Genomic DNA, 22,111 nt, shown 5'->3' on the forward strand with positions numbered 1-22,111 from the left:
TTTAACTTTGCTCCCCAATTCACCTGCTCTCATTAAATCTTTTAGAGTGGTTGCATGTTTTAATTTTATTTCATTTTATTTCCTGTAGAGTTTTTATTGTAAACAGTAGAAGAGACTGGAAACCTCACATTCTGTTTTTGAAATAAATTTCACTGCATATAGAATTCTATAGACAGTTGTTTTAAAAAGCAGTTGAAAGAACTCAATCCAGGTGTTCTGCCTTTCTCATATTTATTCCTGTGAATGTAATGTGTATCCTTTTTCCCCAGCTGCTGTTAAGATTTTCTCTTTATCAGTGGTTTTCAGCCATTTGATTATGATATGCCTTGTTGTTTTTTAAAGTGTATATCATACTTCACATTTATTGAGTTTTCTGGATAACGTGTTTATAATTTTCATGAAATTTGGAAACTTTTTACCCATGGTTTTTTCAAAATTTTTTTCTATGCCTCTTCTTCCACCAGCCTCGGGAGAGGACGGCATTTTCCTCTCCTTTTTTGCCTTTGGTTACACTTAACATTAAATGGCTTGATATTGTCCCACATGTCACTGTGACTTTTTCCTGTCTTTTTTCTTTCACAAAGCACAAAAACTAAAAAACCAAAAAAAAATTTGGGAGGGGTTAGTTTTTCTTGCTATTTCTTTAAGCTTACTGATCTTTTCTTCTGCTATGTCTAATATGCTCTTAGGTGTTTTTAGTTACAGATGTATTTTTTCATCAATAGTAGTCCCTTTGATTTTTTTGTTTAGTTTTCATTTCTTTCTTCATTATGTTTGTTTTTTCCCCATCCTTGAGCATATTGAGCATATTTACAAAGTGTTTTTACATTTTTTTCCTGCTTGTTCCTTTACTTTTGTTATTTCTAGGTCTGTTTCTAGTCAGTGAGTTTTCTCCTGGTTATACCATTTTGGCTAGATTTCTTAGGCTTTTCCTGTATATGTGGAGAATAGGAATGACAAATTATTTCAGGTTCATTTGTATATGAATATTTTCATTCACTTGTAGTAGTTTTCTCCTTTCTGGGAGTTTCCCTTTAAGGGGCAGTCAGTCATATGGCAGCTTTGAAACGTGACACCTGTTTCTCCTCCCCAGTAATACTGCTGCTTTCTGTTTGGGCTGTATTCCTTCTTGCTGTGGTTTGGGAGTGTTTGCAGCTCAACAGTTTGGCTGAATATGGAGTTCATCTTACATAATTTGTTTCTCTCAAAGATCATATCACCTCTTATGTCTTTTCTGTATGGTTGAACTTTAGTGCTTATTAAAACAGTTGGTTTACACATTTTATCCAGCTTTTCTGGTTGTTTTAGTTTAGTTCTAGATCTTAGTCTAGTCCTGGCTGGTGTTGAACGTCTCTTGGTTGGTTTTGATATCTGTATTAACTGGTATCGTAAAATAAGTTAGAAAACAGTTTTCTTTTTCTGTTCTTTGGAATTGTATTCTTTCCTCATTCCTCATTGTTTTAATAGTGATCATTAACTATTCCAGGCAAATGTAGAACCAGCTTAAGTTCCATAAAAATTTCTTTTGATATTTTTCTGTTAATTTTTAATTGAAGTTTAACTCTCTTCTTTCACGTACTGTAATAACAGCTAGATTTAGTCATGTACATCAAAATAGTAAGAGTAAATATTTTTAACCATAAAAACAGAGCTGTTAAAATGAATAATTTTATTTTATTAATTTAGACTTTCATAGATATTATTTATTAGCAAGGAGAATTAAAAAACGAGAGATAAAAGTCTTGATTTGCTTTCCTGGGGTAGTACAGTACTGAGTTTCTTTGAGCCTTTTCCTTGAATGATACTAAATTTTAGTGTTGTAATGGGGGTTGGGGATGTTAGGTATTAATAAAATATGTACATATATCACTCCATTGGCTCTTGCATCAAGGAATTTATCTTCTTGATGAATGGAAAAGTCTTTGATTGGAGAATGAGCCAAGGCAGTTTGCAATAAAATATGAATAAAAATATAATATAATGCTTCAACTTGCTGTATATAGGGTGAGTCCTGTGGATGATTTAAAAAAAGAAAATATCAGAATTTGACTAAGTTATTGGGATAGGCTTAAATGGTAGGTAGATTTTAATTGCATTTTGAAGATAGGGCTAACTTGAGGGGTAATGAACACATCAGTTACATTACACAGTGAAAATAAGAGGTGTAAAACTGAGCCATGGGGAGGAGTGAGGAGATAAAAATAGTTAATAATCTATTAATTCCCTTTATCTTCTTGGAGCACATCTTTTGTGCCTGTTGTCTGTAATTCAAGGGTGAATGAAACTCTCCAACCTTTTAGGAAGTCAGTTTATTGCTGGAGATAAGTATATAGGGAATTTAATTTAATTTAACGGTGGGTGCTTTTATGAGCATGCTATGTTCCTTAAGTGCTATTTTCCATTGCCTCTGTTGTCTCTTTAATTTTCTATTGATGAATGGCACTGTTTCTGTGAAGGTGATACAAATTCTATTTTGGAAGCATAAATAAGTGACGATTATAACATGAATAAATTGGGAAAATTGTGTGTTTTCCAAGAATGAATGTTACTTAATGAATATTTTCTAAAAGAGAACTTACTTAATTTTTGATTTAGAGCAACAGAATAAAATGGCTCAAGCTAGGTGCTTTCAGTAGAAATTTAAGAATATTTTATTAAAAAATAATATGTAGGTAAAAATGTTAGTTTATCACACAGTGGAGTAATAGTACTATATTTTCCTTTTAATTCTGTTTTCTGAATCTTAAAAGAATTAATGATACCACTTTTTATGCTTGGGACCTTTCTGGACTATGGGAAAATATTGCTGGACAAAACATACATGGTTACAGGCTTGTTGAACTGTTGGTTCAAAAATATTTTCTTGAATCCTCTCAGGCTTCTTGGACCATTGCTTTGTTCATTTGCCTAATTATTACCATTTTGTCTTTTTAGGCAGAGGTCTTCCTGTCAGGCCCATTTGGATAGCCTGTGAATTTACCTTTGGGTCATGTTTCTACCTACAGTCCAGTCAGTTGTGGTTGAAGAGGTGTGTGGTCCGTAGTGTGTCTCCCCATGTGGATCATGGGCCTGGCAGGCTTCCTCATTTTCTCCTTGGGTGTGTGTTAGGGATGATGGCCTATCTAGCACAGTGAGCTTGTTTGCAAAGGACAGTTAATATTTTAATTTTCAATCTGCCAAATAAAGTCATCACCATCTACCAACTGGGGCCAGTGCACCCTTTTCAACTCCTTTATATTTAAATTTTAAGTCAATTTATGAATAATTTACAGAACAAATATTGAAAAACCATTTTGTTAGAAATTTTAATATGAATTTAAGCACAGCAGACCTCTTAATGTCAAGTGAATTTTGGTGCACAAGCATCATAAAAGCTGAAAGAATGTTGCCACCCATTATTTTAGCAAAACAGGTGATCCAGGTTGTTGTTGCAAAATTTTCTGTGATAAAATCCTTTCAGTTGAGTGACCAACTGGAGGAAAATACCGTGTTTTCTTTTTGTCCTTAGAAATATATTACTCACTTATAATTTTTAACAGATTGATATAATCATCAATCTGAGATGTCATATGTATGTGACCAATGTCACCAGCATTATTAAAGTCTAGAGTGCTGCACACTGTCTCTTTGCACCCATCCTTTGATGTCTCTAATCATTGTAAAAAATCTTTGTCAGTTTTCTCCTCTTTTCTATTACGGATGGAAAATGAAAAATATGGAATTCTTAAATATATTCAATGAAAGCAAAATGTCAACTACAAAGATGGTGTCTCCAAGCTTTTAAAGTGTGTTCTTTTTTTTTTTTGAGGTATAGTTGATTTACAGTATTATATAAGTTTCAGGTATACAGCATAAAGTACCTTCTTTAAAGATGATGCAGCAGTTTGGGCAACACAACATAAAAACTAGATGATGATTTATTTCACTATTGCGTCAACATTGTGGGTCAGTGGTTGACAAATTCAACTTACTGGGTGCTTGTTTTTGCAAATAAAGTTGTACTGAACATGGATCTATATTCAGTCATTTACACATGGCTGCTTCTGTGTTGTAACAGAGTTGAGTTGTGGGAGAGACAGTGTGGTCCATAAACTTAAAATATTTACCATCTGACCCTTTAAGAAAAAGATTGCCAATGTCCTTTCTAGGTGTTTCCCTTATTTTTATTTTTTTAAAAAAAGTATTTTAAATTTTAGTCTTTTCTAGTGTGGTAGGGTTAAGAATCATGATGAACACTGATGAAACAATACCTAGAATTTTGAAAGAACTCTGTTTCAAGATAGAGGAGAAATTATACTGAGACTCTATCTTAGATTTATGAAAAGGTCCAGTGACTCCATAATGTAATTGCAAGACGGAATGAGTTCTATTTCATTACTAAAGAATATAATAAAACTTTTTCTCTTTGGAAGACCTGTAGGACAGAATAAAAAGACTCTATGAACAATTAATGATGGAATATCTACCATTATAAATAAGCTAAGGAGGTTTAACTATTATTGACTATAGCAAGTTTAACCATGCTAAAGACCAAAACCTAAAAAAAAATGGGTCCAGTGGTTCCTGATGGTATATATATATCACGTGTTAATTCTTGTAAGTTCATACATTGTTACCTCATATTTTTGAGAAGTCATGGTTTTTAACATTTAACTAAACTGTCTTTGCTATTTTTTTTTAAAACATCTTTATTGGAGTATAATTGCTTTACAATGTTGTGTTAGTTTCTGCTGTATAAAAAAGTGAATCAGCTATACGTACACATATATCCCCATATCTCCTCCCTCTTGCGTGTCCCTCCCACCCTCCGTATCCCACCACTCTAGGTGGTCACAAAGCACGTAGCTGATCTCCCTGTGCTATGCGGCTGCTTCCCACTAGCTATTTTATATTTGGTAGTGTATATATGTCCATGCCACTCTCTCACTTCAACCCAGCTTACCCTTCCCCCTCCCTGTGTCCTCAAGTCCATTCTCTACGTCTGCATCTTTATTCCTGTCCTGCCTGTAGGTTCTTTGGAACCATTTTTTTTTAGATTCCATATATATGTCTTAGCATACAGTATTTGTTTTTCTCTTTCTGACTTACTTCACTCTGTATGACAGACTCTACGTCCATCCACCTCTCTACAAATAACTCAATTTCGTTTCTTTTTATGGCTGAGTAATATTCCATTGTATATATGTGCCACATCTTCTTTATCCATTCATCTGTCGATGGACACTTAGGTTGCTTCCATGTCCTGGCTATTGTAAATACAGCTGCAGTGAACATTGTGGTACGTGACTCTTTCTGAATTATAGTTTTCTCAGGATATATGCCCAGTAGTGGGATTGCTGGGTTGTATGATAGTTCTATTTTAGTTTTTTAAGGAACCTCCATACTGTTCTCCATAGTGGCTGTATCAATTTACATTCCCACCAACAGTGCAGGAGGGTTCCCTTTTCTCCACACCCTCTCCAGCATTTATTGTTTGTAGATTTTTTGATGGTGGCCATTCTGATCGGTGTGAGGTGATATCTCATTGTAGTTTTGATTTGCATTTCTCTAATGATTAGTGATGTTGAGCATCCTTTCATATGTTTGTTGGCAATCTGTATATCTTCTTTGGAGAAATGTCTATTTAGGTCTTCTGCCCATTTTTGGATTGGGTTGTTTGTTTTTTTGATACTGAGCTGCATAAGCTGCTTGTATATTTTGGAGATTAATCCTTTGTCAGTTGCTTCATCTGCAAATATTTTCTCCCAGTCTGAGGGCTGTCTTTTCATCTTGTTTATGGTTTCCTTTGCTGTGCAAAGGCTTTTACGTTTCATTAGGTCCCATTTGTTTATTTTTGTTTTTATTTCCATTTCTCTAGGAGGTGGGTCAAAAAGGATCTTGCTGTGATTTATGTCAAAGAGTGTTCTGCCTATGTTTTCCTCTAAGAGTTTGATAGTGTCTGGCCTTATATTTAGGTCTTTAATCCATTTTGAGGTTTTTTTGTGTATGGTGTTAGGGAGTGTTCTAATTTCATTCTTTTACATGTAGCTGTCCAGTTTTCCCAGCACCACTTATTGAAGAGGCTGTCTTTTCTCCATTGTATATTCTTGCCTCCTTTATCAAAGGTAAGGTGACCATATGTGCATGGGTTTATCTCTGGGCTTTCTATCTTGTTCCATTGATCTGTATTTCCTTTTTTGTGCCAGTACCATACTGTCTTGATTACTGTAGCTTTGTAGTATAATCTGAAGTCAGGGAGCCTAATTCCTCCAGCTCCATTTTTCTTTCTCAAGATTGCTTTGGCTATTCGGGGTCTTTTGTGTTTCCATACAAATTGTGAAATTTTTTGTTCTAGTTCTGTGAAAAATGCCATTGGTAGTTTGATAGGGATTGCATTGATCTGTAGATTGCTTTGGGTAGTATAGTCATCTTCATAATGTTGATTTTTCCAATCCAAGAACACGGTATATCTTTCCATCTGTTTGTATCATCTTTAATTTGTTTCATCAGTGTCTGATAGTTTTCTGCATACAGGTCTTTTATCTCCTAAGGTTGGTTTATTCCTAGGTATTTTATTCTTTTTGTTGCCATGGTAAATGGGAATGTTTCCTTAATTTCTCTTTCAGATATTTCATCATTAGCGTATAGGAATGCAAGAGATTTCTGTGCAATAATTTTGTATCCTGCAACTTTACCAAATTCATTGATTAGCTCTAGTAGTTTTCTGGTAGCATCTTTAGGATTTTCTATATATAGTATCATGTCATCTGCAAACAGTGACAGTTTTACTTCTTTTCCAGTTTGGATTCCTTTTATTTCTTTTTCGTCTCTAATTGCAGTGGCTAAAACTTCCAAAGCTATGTTGAATAATAGTGGTGAGAGTGGGCAACCTTGCCTTGTTCCTGATCTTAGTGGAAATGGTTTCAGTTTTTCACCACTGAGAACGATGTTGGCCGTGGGTTTGTCATATATGGCCTTTATTATGTTGAGGTTAGTTCCCTCTATGCCTACTTTCTGGAGGGTCTTTATCATAAATGGGTGTTGAATTTCGTCAAAAGCTTTTTCTGCATCTGTTGAGATGATCATAAGGTTTTTATCCTTCAAGTTGTTAATACGGTGTATCACATTGATTGATTTGCGTATATTGAAGAATCCTTGCACTCCTGGGATAAACCCCACTTGATCATGGTGTATGATCCTTTTAATGTGCTGCTGGACTCTGTTTGCTAACATTTTGTTGAGGATTTTTGCATTTATGTTCATCAGTGATACTGGCCTATAGTTTTCTTTTTTTGTGATATCTTTGTCTGGTTTTGGTATCAGGGTGATGGTGGCCTCATAGAATGAGTTTTGGAGTGTTCCTCCCTCTGCTATGTTTTGGGAGAGTTTGAGAAGGATAGGTGTTAGCTCTTCTCTAAATGTTTGATAGAATTCGCCTGTGAAGCCATCTGGTCCTGGGCTTTTGTTTGTTGGAAGATTTTTAATCACAGTTTCAATTTCAGTGCTTGTGATTGGTCTGTTTATATTTTCTATTTCTTCCTGGTTCAGTCTCAGAACATGCTTTTCTAAGAATTTGTCCATCTCTTCCATGTTGTCCATTTTATTAGCATATAGTTGCTTGTAGTAATCTCTCATGATCTTTTGTATTTCTGCAGTGTCAGTTGTTATTTCTCCTTTTTCATTTCTAATTCTGTTGTTTTGAGTCTTTTCCCTTTTTTCTTGATGAATCTGGCTAATGATTTATCAATTTTGTTTATCTTCTCAAAGAACCAGCTTTTAGTTTTATTGATCTTTGCTACTGCGTCCTTCATTTCTTTTTCATTTATTTCTGATCTGATTTTTATGATTTGTTTCCTTCTGCTAACTTTTGGGTTTTTTTGTTCTTCTTTGTCTAATTGCTTTAGGTGTAAGGTTAGGTTGTTCATTTGAGAAGTTTCTTGTTTCTTGAGGTAGGATTGTATTGCTCTAAACTTCCCTCTTAGAACTGCTTTTGCTGCATCCCATAGGTTTTGGGTTGTCGTGTTTTCATTGTCATTTGTTTCTAGGTATATTTTGATTTCCTCTTTGATTTCTTCAGTGATCTCTTGGTAACTTAGTAGTGTATTTTTTAGCCTCCATGTGTATGTATTTTTTACAGATTTTTTCCTGTAATTGATATCTAGTCTCATAGTGTTGTGGTCAGAAAAGATACTTGATATGATTTCAATTTTCTTAAATTTACCAAGGCTTGATTTGTGACCCAAGATATTATCTGTCCTGGAGAATGTTCCATGAGCACTTGAGAAGAAAGTGTATTGTGTTGTTTTTGGATGGAATGTCCTATAAATATCAATTAAGTCCATCTTGTTTAATGTGTCATTTAAAGCTTGTGTTTCCTTATTTATTTTCATTTTGGTTGATCTGTCCATTGGTGAAAGTGTGGTGTTAAAGTCCCCTACTATGATTGTGTTCCTTTTGATTTCCCTTTTTATGGCTGTTAACATTTGCCTTATGTATTGAGGGCTCCTCTGTTGGGTGCATAAATATTTACAGTTGTTATATCTTCTTCTTGGATTGATCCCTTGAGCATTAGGTAGTCTCCTTCTTTGTCTCTTGTAGTAGCCTTTATTTTAAAGTCTATTTTGTCTGATATGAGAATTGCTACTGCAGCTTTCTTTTAATTTCCGTTTGCATGGAATATCCTTTTCCATCCCCTCACTTTCAGTCTGTATGTGTCCCTAGGTCTGAAGTGGGTCTCTCGTAGCAGCATATATATGGGGCTTGTTTTGTATCCATTCAGCCAGTCTGTGTCTTTTGATTGGAGCATTTAATCCATTTACATTTAAGGTAATTATTGATATGTATGTTCCTATTCCCATTTTCTTAATTGTTTTGGGTTTGTTATTGTAGGTCTTTTCCTTCTCTTGTGTTTCCTGCCTAGAGAAGTTCCTTTAGCATTTGTTGTAAAGCTGGTTTGGTGGTGCTGAATTCTCTTAGCTTTTGCTTGTCTTCAAAGGTTTTAATTGTTTAATTTCTCTGTCGAATCTGAATGAGATCCTTGCTGGGTAGAGTAATCTTGGTTGTAGGTTTTTCCCTTTCATCACTTTAAATATGTCCTGCCACTCCCTTCTGGCTTGCAGAGTTTCTGCTGAAAGATCAGCTGTTAACCTTATGGGGATTCCCTTGTATGTTATTTGTTGCTTTTCCCTTGCTGCTTTTAATATATTTTCTTTGTATTTAATTTCTGATAGTTTGATTAATATGTGTCTTGGCATGTTTCTCCTTGGATTTCTCCTGTATGGGACTCTCTGTGCATCCTGGACTTGATTGACTATTTCCTTTCCCATATTAGGGAAGTTTTCAACTATAAATCTCTTCAATATTTTCTCAGTCCCTTTCTCTTTCTCTTCTTCTTCTGGGACCCCTATACTTCAAATGTTGGTGTGTTTATGTTGTCCCAGAGCTCTCTGAGACTGTCCTCAATTCTTTTCAGTCTTTTTTCTTTATTGTGCTCTGCGGTAGTTATTTCCACTATTTTATCTTCCAGGTCACTTATCCGTTCTTCTGCCTCAGTCATTCTGCTATTGATTCCTTCTAGAGAATTTTTAATTTCATTTATTGTGTTGTTCATCACTGTTTGTTTGCTCTTTAGTTCTTCTAGGTCCTTGTTAAACGTTTCTTATATTTTCTCCATTCTATTTACAAGATTTTGGATCATCTTTACTATCATTACTCTGAATTCTTTTTCAAGTAGACTGCCTATTTCCTCTTCAGTTTTTTGGTCTGGTGGGTTTTTACCTTGCTGCTTCATCTGCTGCGTATTTTTCTGTCTTCTCATTTTGCTTAACTTACTGTGTTTGGGGTCTCCTTTTCGCAGCCTACAGGTTCATAGTTCCCATTGTTTTTGGTGTCTGCCCCCAGTGGGTTAGGTTGGTTCAGTGGGTAGTGTAGGCTTCCTGGTGGAGGGGAATGGTGTCTGCCAGTGTCCCGTGGATGAGGCTGGATCTTGTCTTTCTGGTGGGCAGGACCTTGTTCGGTGGTGTGTTTTGGGGTGTCTGTGAACTTCTTATGATTTTAGGCTGCCTCTCTGCTAATGGGTGGGGCTGTGTTCCTGTCTTGCTAGTTGTTTGGCATGGGGTGTCCAGCACTGTAGCTTGCTGGTCGTTGAGTGGAGCTGGGTCTCAGTGTTGAGACGGAGGTCTCTGGGAGAGCTCTCACTGATTGATATTATGTGGGGCCGGGAGGTCTGTGGTGGTCCAGTGTCCTGAACTCGGCTCTCCCACCTCAGCGGTTCAGGCCTGACACCCAGCCGGAGCACCAACACCCTTTGGGGAAGTCTGAGGTCTTCTGCCAGCATTCAGTAGGTGTATTGTAGGAGTTGTTCTGCATCTAGATGTATTTTTGATGTATTTGTGGGGAGCAAGGTGATCTCCACGTCTTATTCCTCCACCATCTTGAAGGTCCTCCTTGGCTCTTTTTTTTTTTAATAAGAAAACATTTTAAAAAATTGAACTGATGTTGTGAATTTCTTCTCTTTTTTATTTTATTGAGGTATAATTGATGTGTAATACTGTATTAGTTTCTGGTACACAATATAATGATTTGATATTTGTATACATTGTGAAATGATCACAACAGTAAGTCTAATTAACATCTGTCACCATACATAGTTACAATTTTTTTTTTTTTCTTGTGATGAGTACTTTTTTTTAAAAATTAAAAACACATTTTTTTTGGCCACACCACACGGCATGTGGGATCTTAGTTCCCCAACTAGGGATCAAATCCATGCCCCCTACTTTGGAAACATGGAGGCTTAACCACTGAATCACCAGGGAAGTCCTGTGATGAGCACTTTTAAGATCTACTCTCTTTGTAATTTTCAGATGTGCAATACAGTATTATTAATTATAGTCATCGTGCTGTACATTAAATCCCCATGACTTATTTATTTTATTGCTAGAAGTTTGTATGTTTTGACCTCTTCACCTTTTTCACCTATCCACCACCCCTACCTCTGGCAATCACCAGTCTGTTCTCTGTATCTATGAGCTTGGGTTTTTTTTGTATTGATTTGATTTTAGATTCCATGTATAGGTGAGATCATACAGTATTTGTCTTTTTCTGACTTAATTTCACTTAACATAATGCCCTTAGGGTCCATCCATGTTGTTACAAAAGGCAAGATATCGTTCTTTTTTTAATGGCTGAGTAATATTCCACTGTATATATTTACCGCATCTTCTTTGTGGATCTCCTCTTAACTCAGTTTAAATGCTCAACCCACATTATTCTCCTCTATTGCATTATGTGACATTGGCTATACTAATTTTTTCTGTTACAAGTCATAGATTGTATAGCATAACTTTGTTTTTTAATATAGATATTTGGATTTGCTGTTTGCTTTCTCCAGAGTGTGAAGAACTTTTTCATTTTCCAGTTTCTGTTGTTAAAATGATGCAGGTGAATGTTTCACTAAAGTTATAAAATCACTACTATGAAAACTGGCAGAGTAAGAAGTAATTTGGAGGTATTACATAGATGGTACTTTCAAATTTTAGTGTGAGAAATGTATGTTGTGATCTCCTAATTATGTTCACATATACCATTTAAACTTTTATTAATCATTGTAACCACAGTTATTTTGTTCCAACAACTCTTGGGGAAGATTTCAGTTTGTGCTGAGGCACATAATATAATAATTGATTTCAAAATTTGATTATAAGAGAATGAAAATTCTTAGTTTAACAAAAAATTTTTTCCTTTTACAGTAAAGTTAAATATTTTTAGGTGAATATTTTTCCTTATTCTTAACAATTAAAAGTCAAGTAAGTTATAATTTTAAGAAGAGATTATTAAATCTGTATGTATTTCTTTTGGTGTGGAGTCAGCAGAACCATTGAAATGAACTATAATCTGCTTTTTTAAATCTATTCATAATAAAGGGATAGTCATAAATCTTTTGTCTTTACTTTTTTAAGGCAAGAGGAGCAGACATTCCAGAGATTCCTGGAGACCTTAGTCTTAAGACATGTGGCAGTACAGCCAGTATGAAGGTTAAACATGTGAAAAAGTAAGTATAATTTTACCACGGGTTTTAAGTGAATTTCTATAAATGGAAATCAGTTCTTTAGTTCTGTTAAAACTTTTATCCAGATTTCTTACTAAATGAGCTCTTACTGTCCATACATTAAATTATACTGTTAAGCCTTTAATTATCACTCAACTATTAGCAGAATAGGTCTGAGGATTATCTGCTTATCTAAAAATACACTTTAATTTTGTTCTTGTAACAACTTTTATGTTATTGTGTATTAGGTTGCATTTGTTCAATAGGAACAATCCAAGTATGTCTTTTTTGGTACCTTTAATACATGCTCTCAGTCATTTGGAAAAATCACTTTTGGTATTTGAGTTATGAAATTGCTGTTTCTCAGCTATGCCTTTGAGAAAGCCTGAGATGGATGCCAGTATTTGACTATTAAGTGAAGTATCTGAAGGTATCCGTTTCAGTTTTAGACAGAAAAACTCTTTTCACCTGGTGAAGGGTTAGATAGCTATGTTTTTATTCTAAGTAGAGGAAAGACAAGGATAAAAATGTTCATTCTGTATACAGACCCACCAATCCAGGACTGATGGGCTGTGACAACATTCACAGGTAAAATCTGTTTTTGTATATTGTGGTGGGAATGCTGCTTCTGCTTAGAGCAGGCTGTTGACAGTTTCCGTAACATTCACTGAAAGCCTAGTTTTTCTAGGGCCATTGACGTGGGTCAAGATTAGAAGAGTACTATAGTGATGCTTTTTATTTTACTTTATTTTATTCTTTTGGTTTTGACTTGTGCACTGAATGTAATTTCCATCTGATCCTGTGTATTTCTGAAAAGGTATGTGTGGATATATGTGCTCATGTGCATGTGCTTATTAAATAGTTTTGCTTGTTGCATGAGCTCTTCAACCTGTTTTATTTCCCCCTTAAGTTTAGTAGTTTTGACTGTTCCAGTATCTTGTATCTCATTTATTTCATGTACTTCAGGTTACCCTTCACTAAAGGTCACTTTCCGAAGATGGCTGAATGTGCACATTTCCATTATGAGAACGTTGAGTTTGGCAGCATACAGGTATATTCGAGATATTTCCTGCATACTGAATCAAGACATATTTATATCTTTATCTGTGTATCTGATAGGTGACACTTAGAAGTAGTTTTTTCTATTGATGTCTTATTGGTTGATGTGAAGACTTTTTTCTCTTCTATTGACTAATATTTGACACCTGATGACTCCTGTTTCAAGTGGAAACAGTGTAAAAGAATCTGTATACATTTCAGAATTTCTATCAGATTCCTAGATAGAGTTTGCCACTGTTTGACAGCATGAACTATTTTAGTCGTTACCTGACTCTTGTGTTGGGTCGTAGTGGTGATGGATAAATCAGAGTTGGGGTGAAGGTGGAGTAGGGGTTAGGGAGAGAAGTGCTAATGGAGTTTTTTTCCAATATTTTTCTTATTATAAAGTATATTATGTATATACATGTATATAAGACACATTTATAATATATTTTATATACATATTTATGTACATTTTAAAGCCTAGGTTAAGAGATAGAAATTTCCTGTGTCCCTCTTGTGTTTCATTTGCCTTCCCTACCCGAAAGGTCACTTATACCATGACTTTTGTAATATTCATTACCTTACATTTTTAAAATAGTTTTACGCTCTTATATGCATTCCTAATCAATATGGCATTAAGGTTTACCTTTTTGAACTTAACATAATTGTAATTATTCTAATTTGTTCAGCAAATACTTACTGAACAAGTACTATGTACAAGGCGCTGTTTTAGGTGCTTTGGCTATATTAGTGAACAACAACAACCAAAATCAAAGACCCATTCTTAAAGAGCATAGAAAACGGCCAAGAAGATAAGAGTTATGGTAAAAAAGTAGAACAGGGTTAGAAGGATCAGGGGTTCTTGGGGGTAAATTGAAATATCAAACCAGTTTGGGCTTCATTATTGAATGTATTCCTTCTTGCTTCTTTCATTTAACATTGTGAAATTTATCCTTGCAGATGTATGTACTCATAGTTTGTTCGGTTTGTTCACAGCTGTGTATTAATCCATAGTGTGCATATGTCACAAGTAATTTATTGATTCTTTTATTTTTTTGAAATTTGGGTTATTGTCAGTTTTTGGCTGTTTTAAACAACATCTCAGTGAACATTGTTCTACGTGAATCCTGATGTACAAATGCCAACTACTTTTTAAAGTGGTTTACAAATTTATACTCCCATAAGCAGTAAACGAGAGTAGTTGTTCCACATCCTTGCCAACTCTTGGTTGTTTGATACTTGTTAATTTTTACCAATCTGATGGGGATGTGATTCTCACTGCATTTTGATTTGCAGTCTCCTGATTTCTGATATGGTTGCTCAGCTCTGCAAATGTTTATTGGGCATTTGAGATTCCTATTTTTTTAAACTCTAGATCAAGCCTTTTGCTCATTTTGTTTTATAGATTTGCTTGTATTTTTCTTATTCATTCATGGGAATGCTTTACATATTTTGGATCTTAGTCCTTTCATGTTGCATCTAGTCCTTTATTGTTTTTGTATGTGAACTAAAAACACTTTCTCTCACCCTGTGGTATGTTTCTTTCACTCTCTTTATTCTGCTTTTAGTGTTCAGGCATTGACTGTTTTATTCTTTATTTTATGTAGTTGTATGTTTGTACAAATCTTCTGATTTGTAGTTTTTCTGTCATATTTAAGATGCCCTTCCCTGCTCTGAAGTTACGAAGATATTGTCCTATTTTTTTTCTAAAAGTTTCATAGTTTTGACTTTAACATTCAAGTTACTTGTAATTGATATTTATGTATAGTGTGAAAAGGAGTGCTGTTAAAAATGTTGAACCCTTAGTGTGACAACCAGTCAGAGTAGATATAAACCATAGCACTGGAGGTGAGTCCTGATGGCCTTCTCCTGTGCAAAGCATTGCCCCTGTAGTTGCATGGATATTGGTGGTACAGTATCTCAGTATTTTAACACTGTGATACCCACCAGTCTTTTTTAAAGGGAGTCCAATTTTATTATTATTTGAAAGTGTGATTAGCTATGTTAGAGTTCTGTAGTGAAACAGAAAGAATTTGTGTGCGTGTGTGTGTGAAGAGAGAGAGGGAGAGATAGATAGATACTTAGATTTTAAGGAATTGGCTCGTGTGGTTGTGGAGCTTTAGTAAGTCCTGAATCTCCAGAGCGGGCTGAAGACCAAGGGAGGAGTTGCTGTTGCAGTTTGAGTCCAAGGGCACTCTGCTGATAGCGTTCCCTCTTCTACAGGGGAGGTCCGTCTTTTTTTCTATTAAGACCTGCAACTGATTGGAGGATAATCTTCTTTTCTCCCTCTGCCTCTCCCTCTCCATTATGGAGGGTCATCTGCTTTACTCAGGGTCTACTGAATTAATGTTAATCTCATCTAAAAAATAAGAGTACCATTTGGAATCATGTTTGCCCAAAAGCTGACACATAAGATTAACCATCACAGTCTGCCCCTTCTCAACTTGGCACCCCTTAAACCATACTTATCGCCAAATAAAGACAATAACAAAGTCATACTTCTGCCTAGCGCTATCAACTATTTTTCATACAACCAAAAACATTAACCCTTTTCCTAGAGGAGGATGCAAAACCTTGGGTAATATTTACTCTTCTTGATAACCCATAACTAAAATACTGTGATGTAAAGTTAAAAATACTTAAATACCATGATATAAATCTTACATTATATAAGGTGATAAGAGAGGGAAGAAAACAAAGATATTTGTTACACGTGCATGCATGCGCACACACACAGGAACATATTCATAACAAAATAAGGAGGAAATGCTCATGGCAAGTATAGTTCTTGATTCTGTAAACAGTCATATGGTTGTAGGTGGTGTTACAGTTACCTTCATCCACTACTCATTCTGTATTTCCCTCTGCCCTCAGCAAGAACCTCGGCTGGTTGTGGTTCTTTACCTGGTGAGGCAACCCAAACCTTCATTCTGGGCCTGGCCACTAATAGTCCTGCCAGAACTGGGTTTTTGTTATTTTCCATTGAGTTTAATGATGGGGCATGGTGATACTAAGGACACCCTAAGGGATCCCACATATTCCAGACACACTCTGCATTACCTCCATTGTGAAGTAGCTGTCCAGTTTCCCCCTGGTAGTCAGGATCAGGATCAGTCATACCAGCCAGTACCATAATGCCCTTCTTTTCCTGTTGATCTAGAGGCATGAGGAGCCCAAAGTGGCTGAACAGCATTCTTAACTTCCACATCATTGGAATCATTGTTGTGTTTTCTGGTGGAAACATTCCTCCCCTTGGAACTAAGACTACTAGGCCAGTAGAGCATATAGTCATGGAGGCAGGAAACACTAATTTTGCTAGTGAGTCACTATGAGTAACACTGAGTGGTACCACTCCCATTTTCACCCCCTTGGTTCCTGGTTCTCCAGTCTGATTAAAGACACTAATGACTCTATGTCCAATAGTAAAGAGAGCATGGATAGTCCATGGCATGGTGGGGCAATAGAGATATGCGTGATGCGCCATTGGATGCTTGGAATCAAACACTTGTAGGAGACAAGGTTCTGGATGAACATATAGATGATATAACATTTGAACATTTTTGTCAAACTAATGAGTATAATAAGGTTTTCATTTCCCTAATGATTAGTGATGTTCAGCATCTTTTCTTGTACTTATTGTCTGTTTGTATATCTTCTTTGGAGAAATGTCTGTTGAAGTCCTTTCCCCATTTTTGAATTGGGTTGTTTAGTTTTTGTTGTTGTTGAGTTTTAGGAATTCTTTTTATATAACCTGTTTGTGTCTTTTAATCTAAAGTGAGTCTTCTTTTAGACAGCATATAGTTGGATCACTTTTTTTTTTTAATCCATTGTGTCCATCTTTGTCTTTTGATTGGAGAGTTTAAACCATTTCATCTAGTGTAATTGCTGATTAGGAAGAATTACTTCTGTCGTTTTGCTATTTGTTTTCTCTATGTATTATAGATTTCTTGTCCCTCATTTATTGCATTAGTCCTCTTTTGCTTTTAGTTAATTTTTTGGTAGTGAAATGTTTCAATTCCTTTCTCATTTCCTTTTGTGTCTATCTATAGGTATTTCCTTTGTGGGTATCATGGGGGTTACATTTAACATCCGAAGTTATAACACTCTAATTATACCAGCTTAACTTCAATGATATACAAAAGCTCTGCTCCTTTACAGCTTGGTCCCCATACCTTTCAGTTGTTGATGTCATATAATTACATCTTTTTTACATTGTGTGTCCCTAAAACATAAACTAGTAATTCTTTTAAATACATTAGTCTCTTAAATTATGTCAAAAATAAAATGTGGGGTTACAAACTAAATTTCCAATACTTGCTTTTAGACTTATAATTTTAAAAAAGTATTAGTTTCTTAAGTCATGTAGAAAACAAAAACTGGTTACAAAGCGTTGTTACACAATCCCAGCTTTTATAGTTGCCCATGTATTTACCTTTACTGAGGTCTTTATTTGTTTGTATGTTTTCTAGTTATTGTCAAGCATCATTTCATTTCAACTTGCAGGACTCCCTTGAGCATCTTTTGCAAAATAAGCCTAATGTTAATGAACTTCCTCAGCTTTTGTTTATTTGGGAATGTCTTATTTTATCTCTCACTTTTGAAGGGTGGTTTGCTGGATATGTATTCTTGGTTGACAATTTTATTCTTTCAGCAGTTTGAATTTGTTGCCCCACTACCTTCTGGCCTCCAAAGTTTCTGATAAGAAATCTGATAATCTCATTGAAGATCCCTTGTATGTGACTAGTTGCTTCTCCCTTGCTACTTTTAAGATTCTTTCATTGTATTTGGATTTTGAAAGTTTGATTATAACGTGTCTTGTGTGGGTTTCTTGAAGTTCATCTTACTTGGAGTTTGTTGAGCTTCTTGGCTATTTATATTCATATCTTCAATCAAATTTTGGAAGTTTTCAGGAAGTATTTCTTCAAATATTCTCTCTGTCCTTTGTCTCTCTGTTTCATTCTGAGATTCCTACCGTGTGTATGGGATGGTGCCCCAGAGGTCCTGTAGGCTCCGTTCACTTTTCTTCACTCTTTTTTTTTTTTTTTCCTGTTCCTCAGACTCAGTAATTTCCATTGTCATATCTTCACATTCACTGATTCTTTCTTCTGATTACTCAAATTTGCCCTTAAGTCCCTCTTGTGAAATATTCATTGTTGTTATTGTACTTTCAGGTGCAGAATTTCTTTTTAGAAACTTGTCTTTTTGTTGATATTTCCATTTTGTTCATATGTCATTTTCTTTACTTTTTCTACATTGTCCTTTAGTTTTGGAGGGCATCTTAAAAAAGTTATCTTAAAGTCTTTTCCTAGTAGATCTACTATCACTTTTTTTTTATGGTTGTTTCTGTTGATTTATTTTTTTCCTTTGGATGGGCTATAGTTTTCTATTTCTTTGTGTACCTTATGTTTTTTTGTTGATTCAGACATTTGAACATGGTAGTAGTAACTAACTTCGGAAATGTGATTTTTGCCCCTTCCCTGAGGTTTGCTGTTTTTTGTTTTTGTTTATTTTATTTTATTTTTAATTGTTGTAGCCTCACTCTGTGCCAAGGACTAGCCTGAGGTTTAAACTTAAGGTCTCCTCAGGTATTTCCTGAGCCTGCACGTGTCCCTGGGCATCTTCCCCATGTATGCAGTTGGTTTGGAATGTCCTAGTCTATAATGTCTGGCTCCCCAAAGGGGAAGAAGAAAAATTAAGGAGGGGAAAGGGCACTGGGCCTTTAAATTCTTTGGAAGTTGCTTCAGCTAGTGGGGGAGGGGCTTGCAACAATATGGGGGGTGTCACAACATGACTGTCTGCCTGTTTGCGCCTCTGCTACCAGGAGCAGCCATCAGAGCCCAGGTCCTTCTTATTTATGGGGCAGGCTCCTTTTTGCCCACCCTGGCTCTCACAAGCTGCATGCAGGCTGCTCTTTTTGAGTGTATGCGGCGTGTGCCGAGGGGCTGGGGCTGGGGAGCTGCCACTGTGCTAAGAGCTGAGATGGACCAAAATTCTCTGCAGTGTATCCTCCAAGCCTTCACCTGGAAGTCCCAAGCCTTCAGTAGACTCCAGAGTTACAGAACAATTGCATCAGATTCTGCCAGTGCAATTACTGTCTAGGTGGGAGATTCCTAATGCTTCCTACTCCACCATCTTCCCAGAATCCTCCTTCTCAGAATCCTTACTTGTTTTTAATATAGGATTGACAGTATGTGCTGTGGAGAAAATAAGTAGGAAAACTTAGTAAAATGTGTTTGGAAGACGTCATCAGCCTTAAGCTCGGTAGCTCTGTTATATCCTCATCCTCATCGGTATTCATACTGTCAGTTGACTGACTCAGTTGTTGCCTATTAATATGTCCCAGTTGTGGGACATTCTGCAGTTGCATACCTTCTTTTTTTTTTTTTTACTCTGATCTGAGGAATTTCTCTTAGACTTAACGGATTTCTTGTGCTCATATTTATAGCTCTTTCTCTTCCTCAGATATTGAGAATTTATAGTTTCAATAGGCCATTGTATCCTAGAAAATGTCACTGTCCACTAAATTTTTAAAATCTGACAGTATTATATTTAACTTTAAGGCTTTCAGTTATAAAATGAAAATAATTATTCTTAATCCTATATGTTATAAATTCTGATTCTCAATTTTATTTAGACTGAGAGACGCAATTGCTTATAAAATAATTTAGATGTAAGGGTTAATTTGGGCGAGTAGTATCATTACCATATAACATACAAAGGAAATTTTAATGGTTTCTCCTTTGAATTGTGGCATTGTGTCTCTAGCGGACTTCTCTGCATCTTCACTTGGATGACTAATAGCCCCTTAAATTTAGCATACTTAGAACAGTCCCCTCTCAGACCTGCTCCTCCTGCTGTGTTCCCCAACGTGATGAATAGCAACTCTATCTTTCCAGTTCCTGCCCAGCCAAACCTTGGAGTCGTCTTGGATTTCTTTCCTTTTGTTACTCCTCACATCCAGTCCATCAGCAAAACTCTTGGCTCTGTCTTTAAAATATATCCAGGATCTGGCCACCCCTGCCTGTCTCAGCTGTCACCTTAGGTTAGCTGTTGTCCTTGCAGGGGGATTATTTCAGTAGTCTTATGTAGCTGGCATAACAGCAAGAATGATTCTTTTCAAATGTTATAAGTCAGATCATGTCACTTTTTCAGAACCCTCCAATTATTTCTCCTGTTTTTCAGAGTAAAAGTCAAATTCTTTGAAATTCCCTGCATGGATTACAAGCTCTACCTCTATCCTCTTTGACCTCATCTCTTACTCCTCCTCCCCTAAGACTTAGAATTCTGGCCACAGTTGCCTCTGCTCTCCCTCCAGTGTACAGGCTCCCTCCTCAGGACCGCTGGACTCTCTGTTTCCTCTACTTGGAAAGTTCTTCTCCCTGGATATTCACATAACTTGCTACCTTCCCTCTTTTAAATACTTGATCAAATGTTGTCTTCTCAGAGCAAGTGTACTTTCTGCACATAAGATGGCAATTCCTGGTCACCAGCATTTTTCATCTCTCTTCTGTAATTAATTTTTCTCCATAACATTTAACCACCATTTGGCATGCTAAATATTTTATTATTATTTATTCTTTTTTTTTTCTACCTCAGCATCTATCTAGAACAGTGCCTGACACATAAAAAATCACTCAATGAATATTTGTTGAATGAATGGATGAATAAATTTGAAGAAGAGATAAAATTTGCTTTAAAAATGCTTTTTTAATATTTTGGGTTTTTTCACCATTTAAATTTGCTCTTATAGGATAAGAATATATTTTCCTTATGAGTATACATTTATTTATTTATTTACAGTAAAGCATCAAATAGAATGGATGATGAAAACTACAAATGCAAGTTAAAATTCCCTTTATGCCCTATTTCTTTTATTAACTATTTGTTATGTGTCTGGAATTTTTCTATATATTTATAAAATAAATAGCAGTATCTCTAGATAGAGCTATAGCTATAACTATCTACCTAGCTATCTATAACCTTTAAAAAATATAGCTAAATGGAATTCTATACATACTGTCTTGAAAATCGCTTTTTTTCTTGAAAGTATATTTTGCATTTTTTTTTATTTCAGTAATTTGGATTCACCTCATTCTTTTTCACAGCTACATAATATTTCATTTTATTATTATACCATAGTTTATTTAATCAGTTCCCCATTGACGGATATTCCAGGTTTTATTGATATGAACATATCCATTAAATAAAATCCTTTAAGAGGATTTGCTGGGTCAAAGGGTATGTACATTCAAAATGTTGACAGTTGTTGCTAAGTTTATTTGCTTTCTGTCTCTGTAGATTTGCCTATTCTTGACATTTCATATAAATATAATCATACACTATGCTGTCTGTTGTGCTGGCTTCTTTTACTTGGCTTAGTATTTTCAAGGTTCATCCGTGCTGTGGCATTTATCAGCACTTCATTCCTTTTTATGGCTGAACGTTATTCTGTTGTGTGGACCTACCACATATTGTTAACCATTCTGTAGTTTGTGGTCATTTGAGATGTTTCTGCTTTTTGGCCACTATAAACAATCATGTATGATTTTTTGTGTGAACATGTGTTTTTGATTCTCTTGGTTTTATATGTCTTGTTGAATATAGCACCCTAGTGGGTGTGACTAGACAGATGTGCTGTTGGCCATTTACATACTTTTTTGAAGAAATGTCTATTCAAGTCCGTATTTTAATTGGGTTATTTGTTTTTTGTTGTTGTTGTTGAGTTGTAAGAATTCTTTATATTATTCGGAATACTAGACCCTTATACATAATTTGCAAATATTTTCTCACATCCTGTGGGTTGTCTTTTAACTTTCTTTATAGTGTCCTTTGAAGCGTAGAAATTTGTGATTTTGGTAAAATCTGATTTATCTGTTTTTTTCTTTGGTTGTGTATGCTTTTGTCGTTACATCCGAGAAATCATTGCCTAAACCAATATGAAGATTGATATGAAGATTTATTCCTGTGGTTCCTTTTAAGAGTTTTATGGTTTTATCACTTACATTTATGTCTTTGATCCATTTTGAGTTAATTTTTGTATAT

At 35.4% G+C, this 22,111-nt stretch overlaps 1 protein-coding gene across 9 annotated transcripts in view; it reads left to right on the forward strand.

Moving 5' to 3' along the window:
• Window positions 1–22,111, forward strand: part of ARHGAP32 (Rho GTPase activating protein 32) — a 277,525-nt gene that overhangs the window by 131,540 nt on the left and 123,874 nt on the right. For 7 of the 9 annotated variants that reach the window (XM_036859505.1, XM_036859507.1, XM_036859508.1 and 4 more), the window contains 3 exons: window positions 11,940–12,031; window positions 12,575–12,616; window positions 12,995–13,079. In XM_036859505.1, coding sequence (XP_036715400.1) covers window positions 11,940–12,031; window positions 12,575–12,616; window positions 12,995–13,079 — 219 coding nt within the window. Of the gene's footprint in view, window positions 1–11,939; window positions 12,032–12,574; window positions 12,617–12,994; window positions 13,080–20,869; window positions 20,908–22,111 lie in introns of those variants that run through there. The other 2 variants (XM_036859503.1, XM_036859511.1) reach the window with 2 other exon arrangements.

This window comes from Balaenoptera musculus, chromosome 8 (genome assembly GCF_009873245.2).
Source record: "Balaenoptera musculus isolate JJ_BM4_2016_0621 chromosome 8, mBalMus1.pri.v3, whole genome shotgun sequence".
NCBI classification, from domain to species: Eukaryota; Metazoa; Chordata; class Mammalia; order Artiodactyla; family Balaenopteridae; genus Balaenoptera; species Balaenoptera musculus.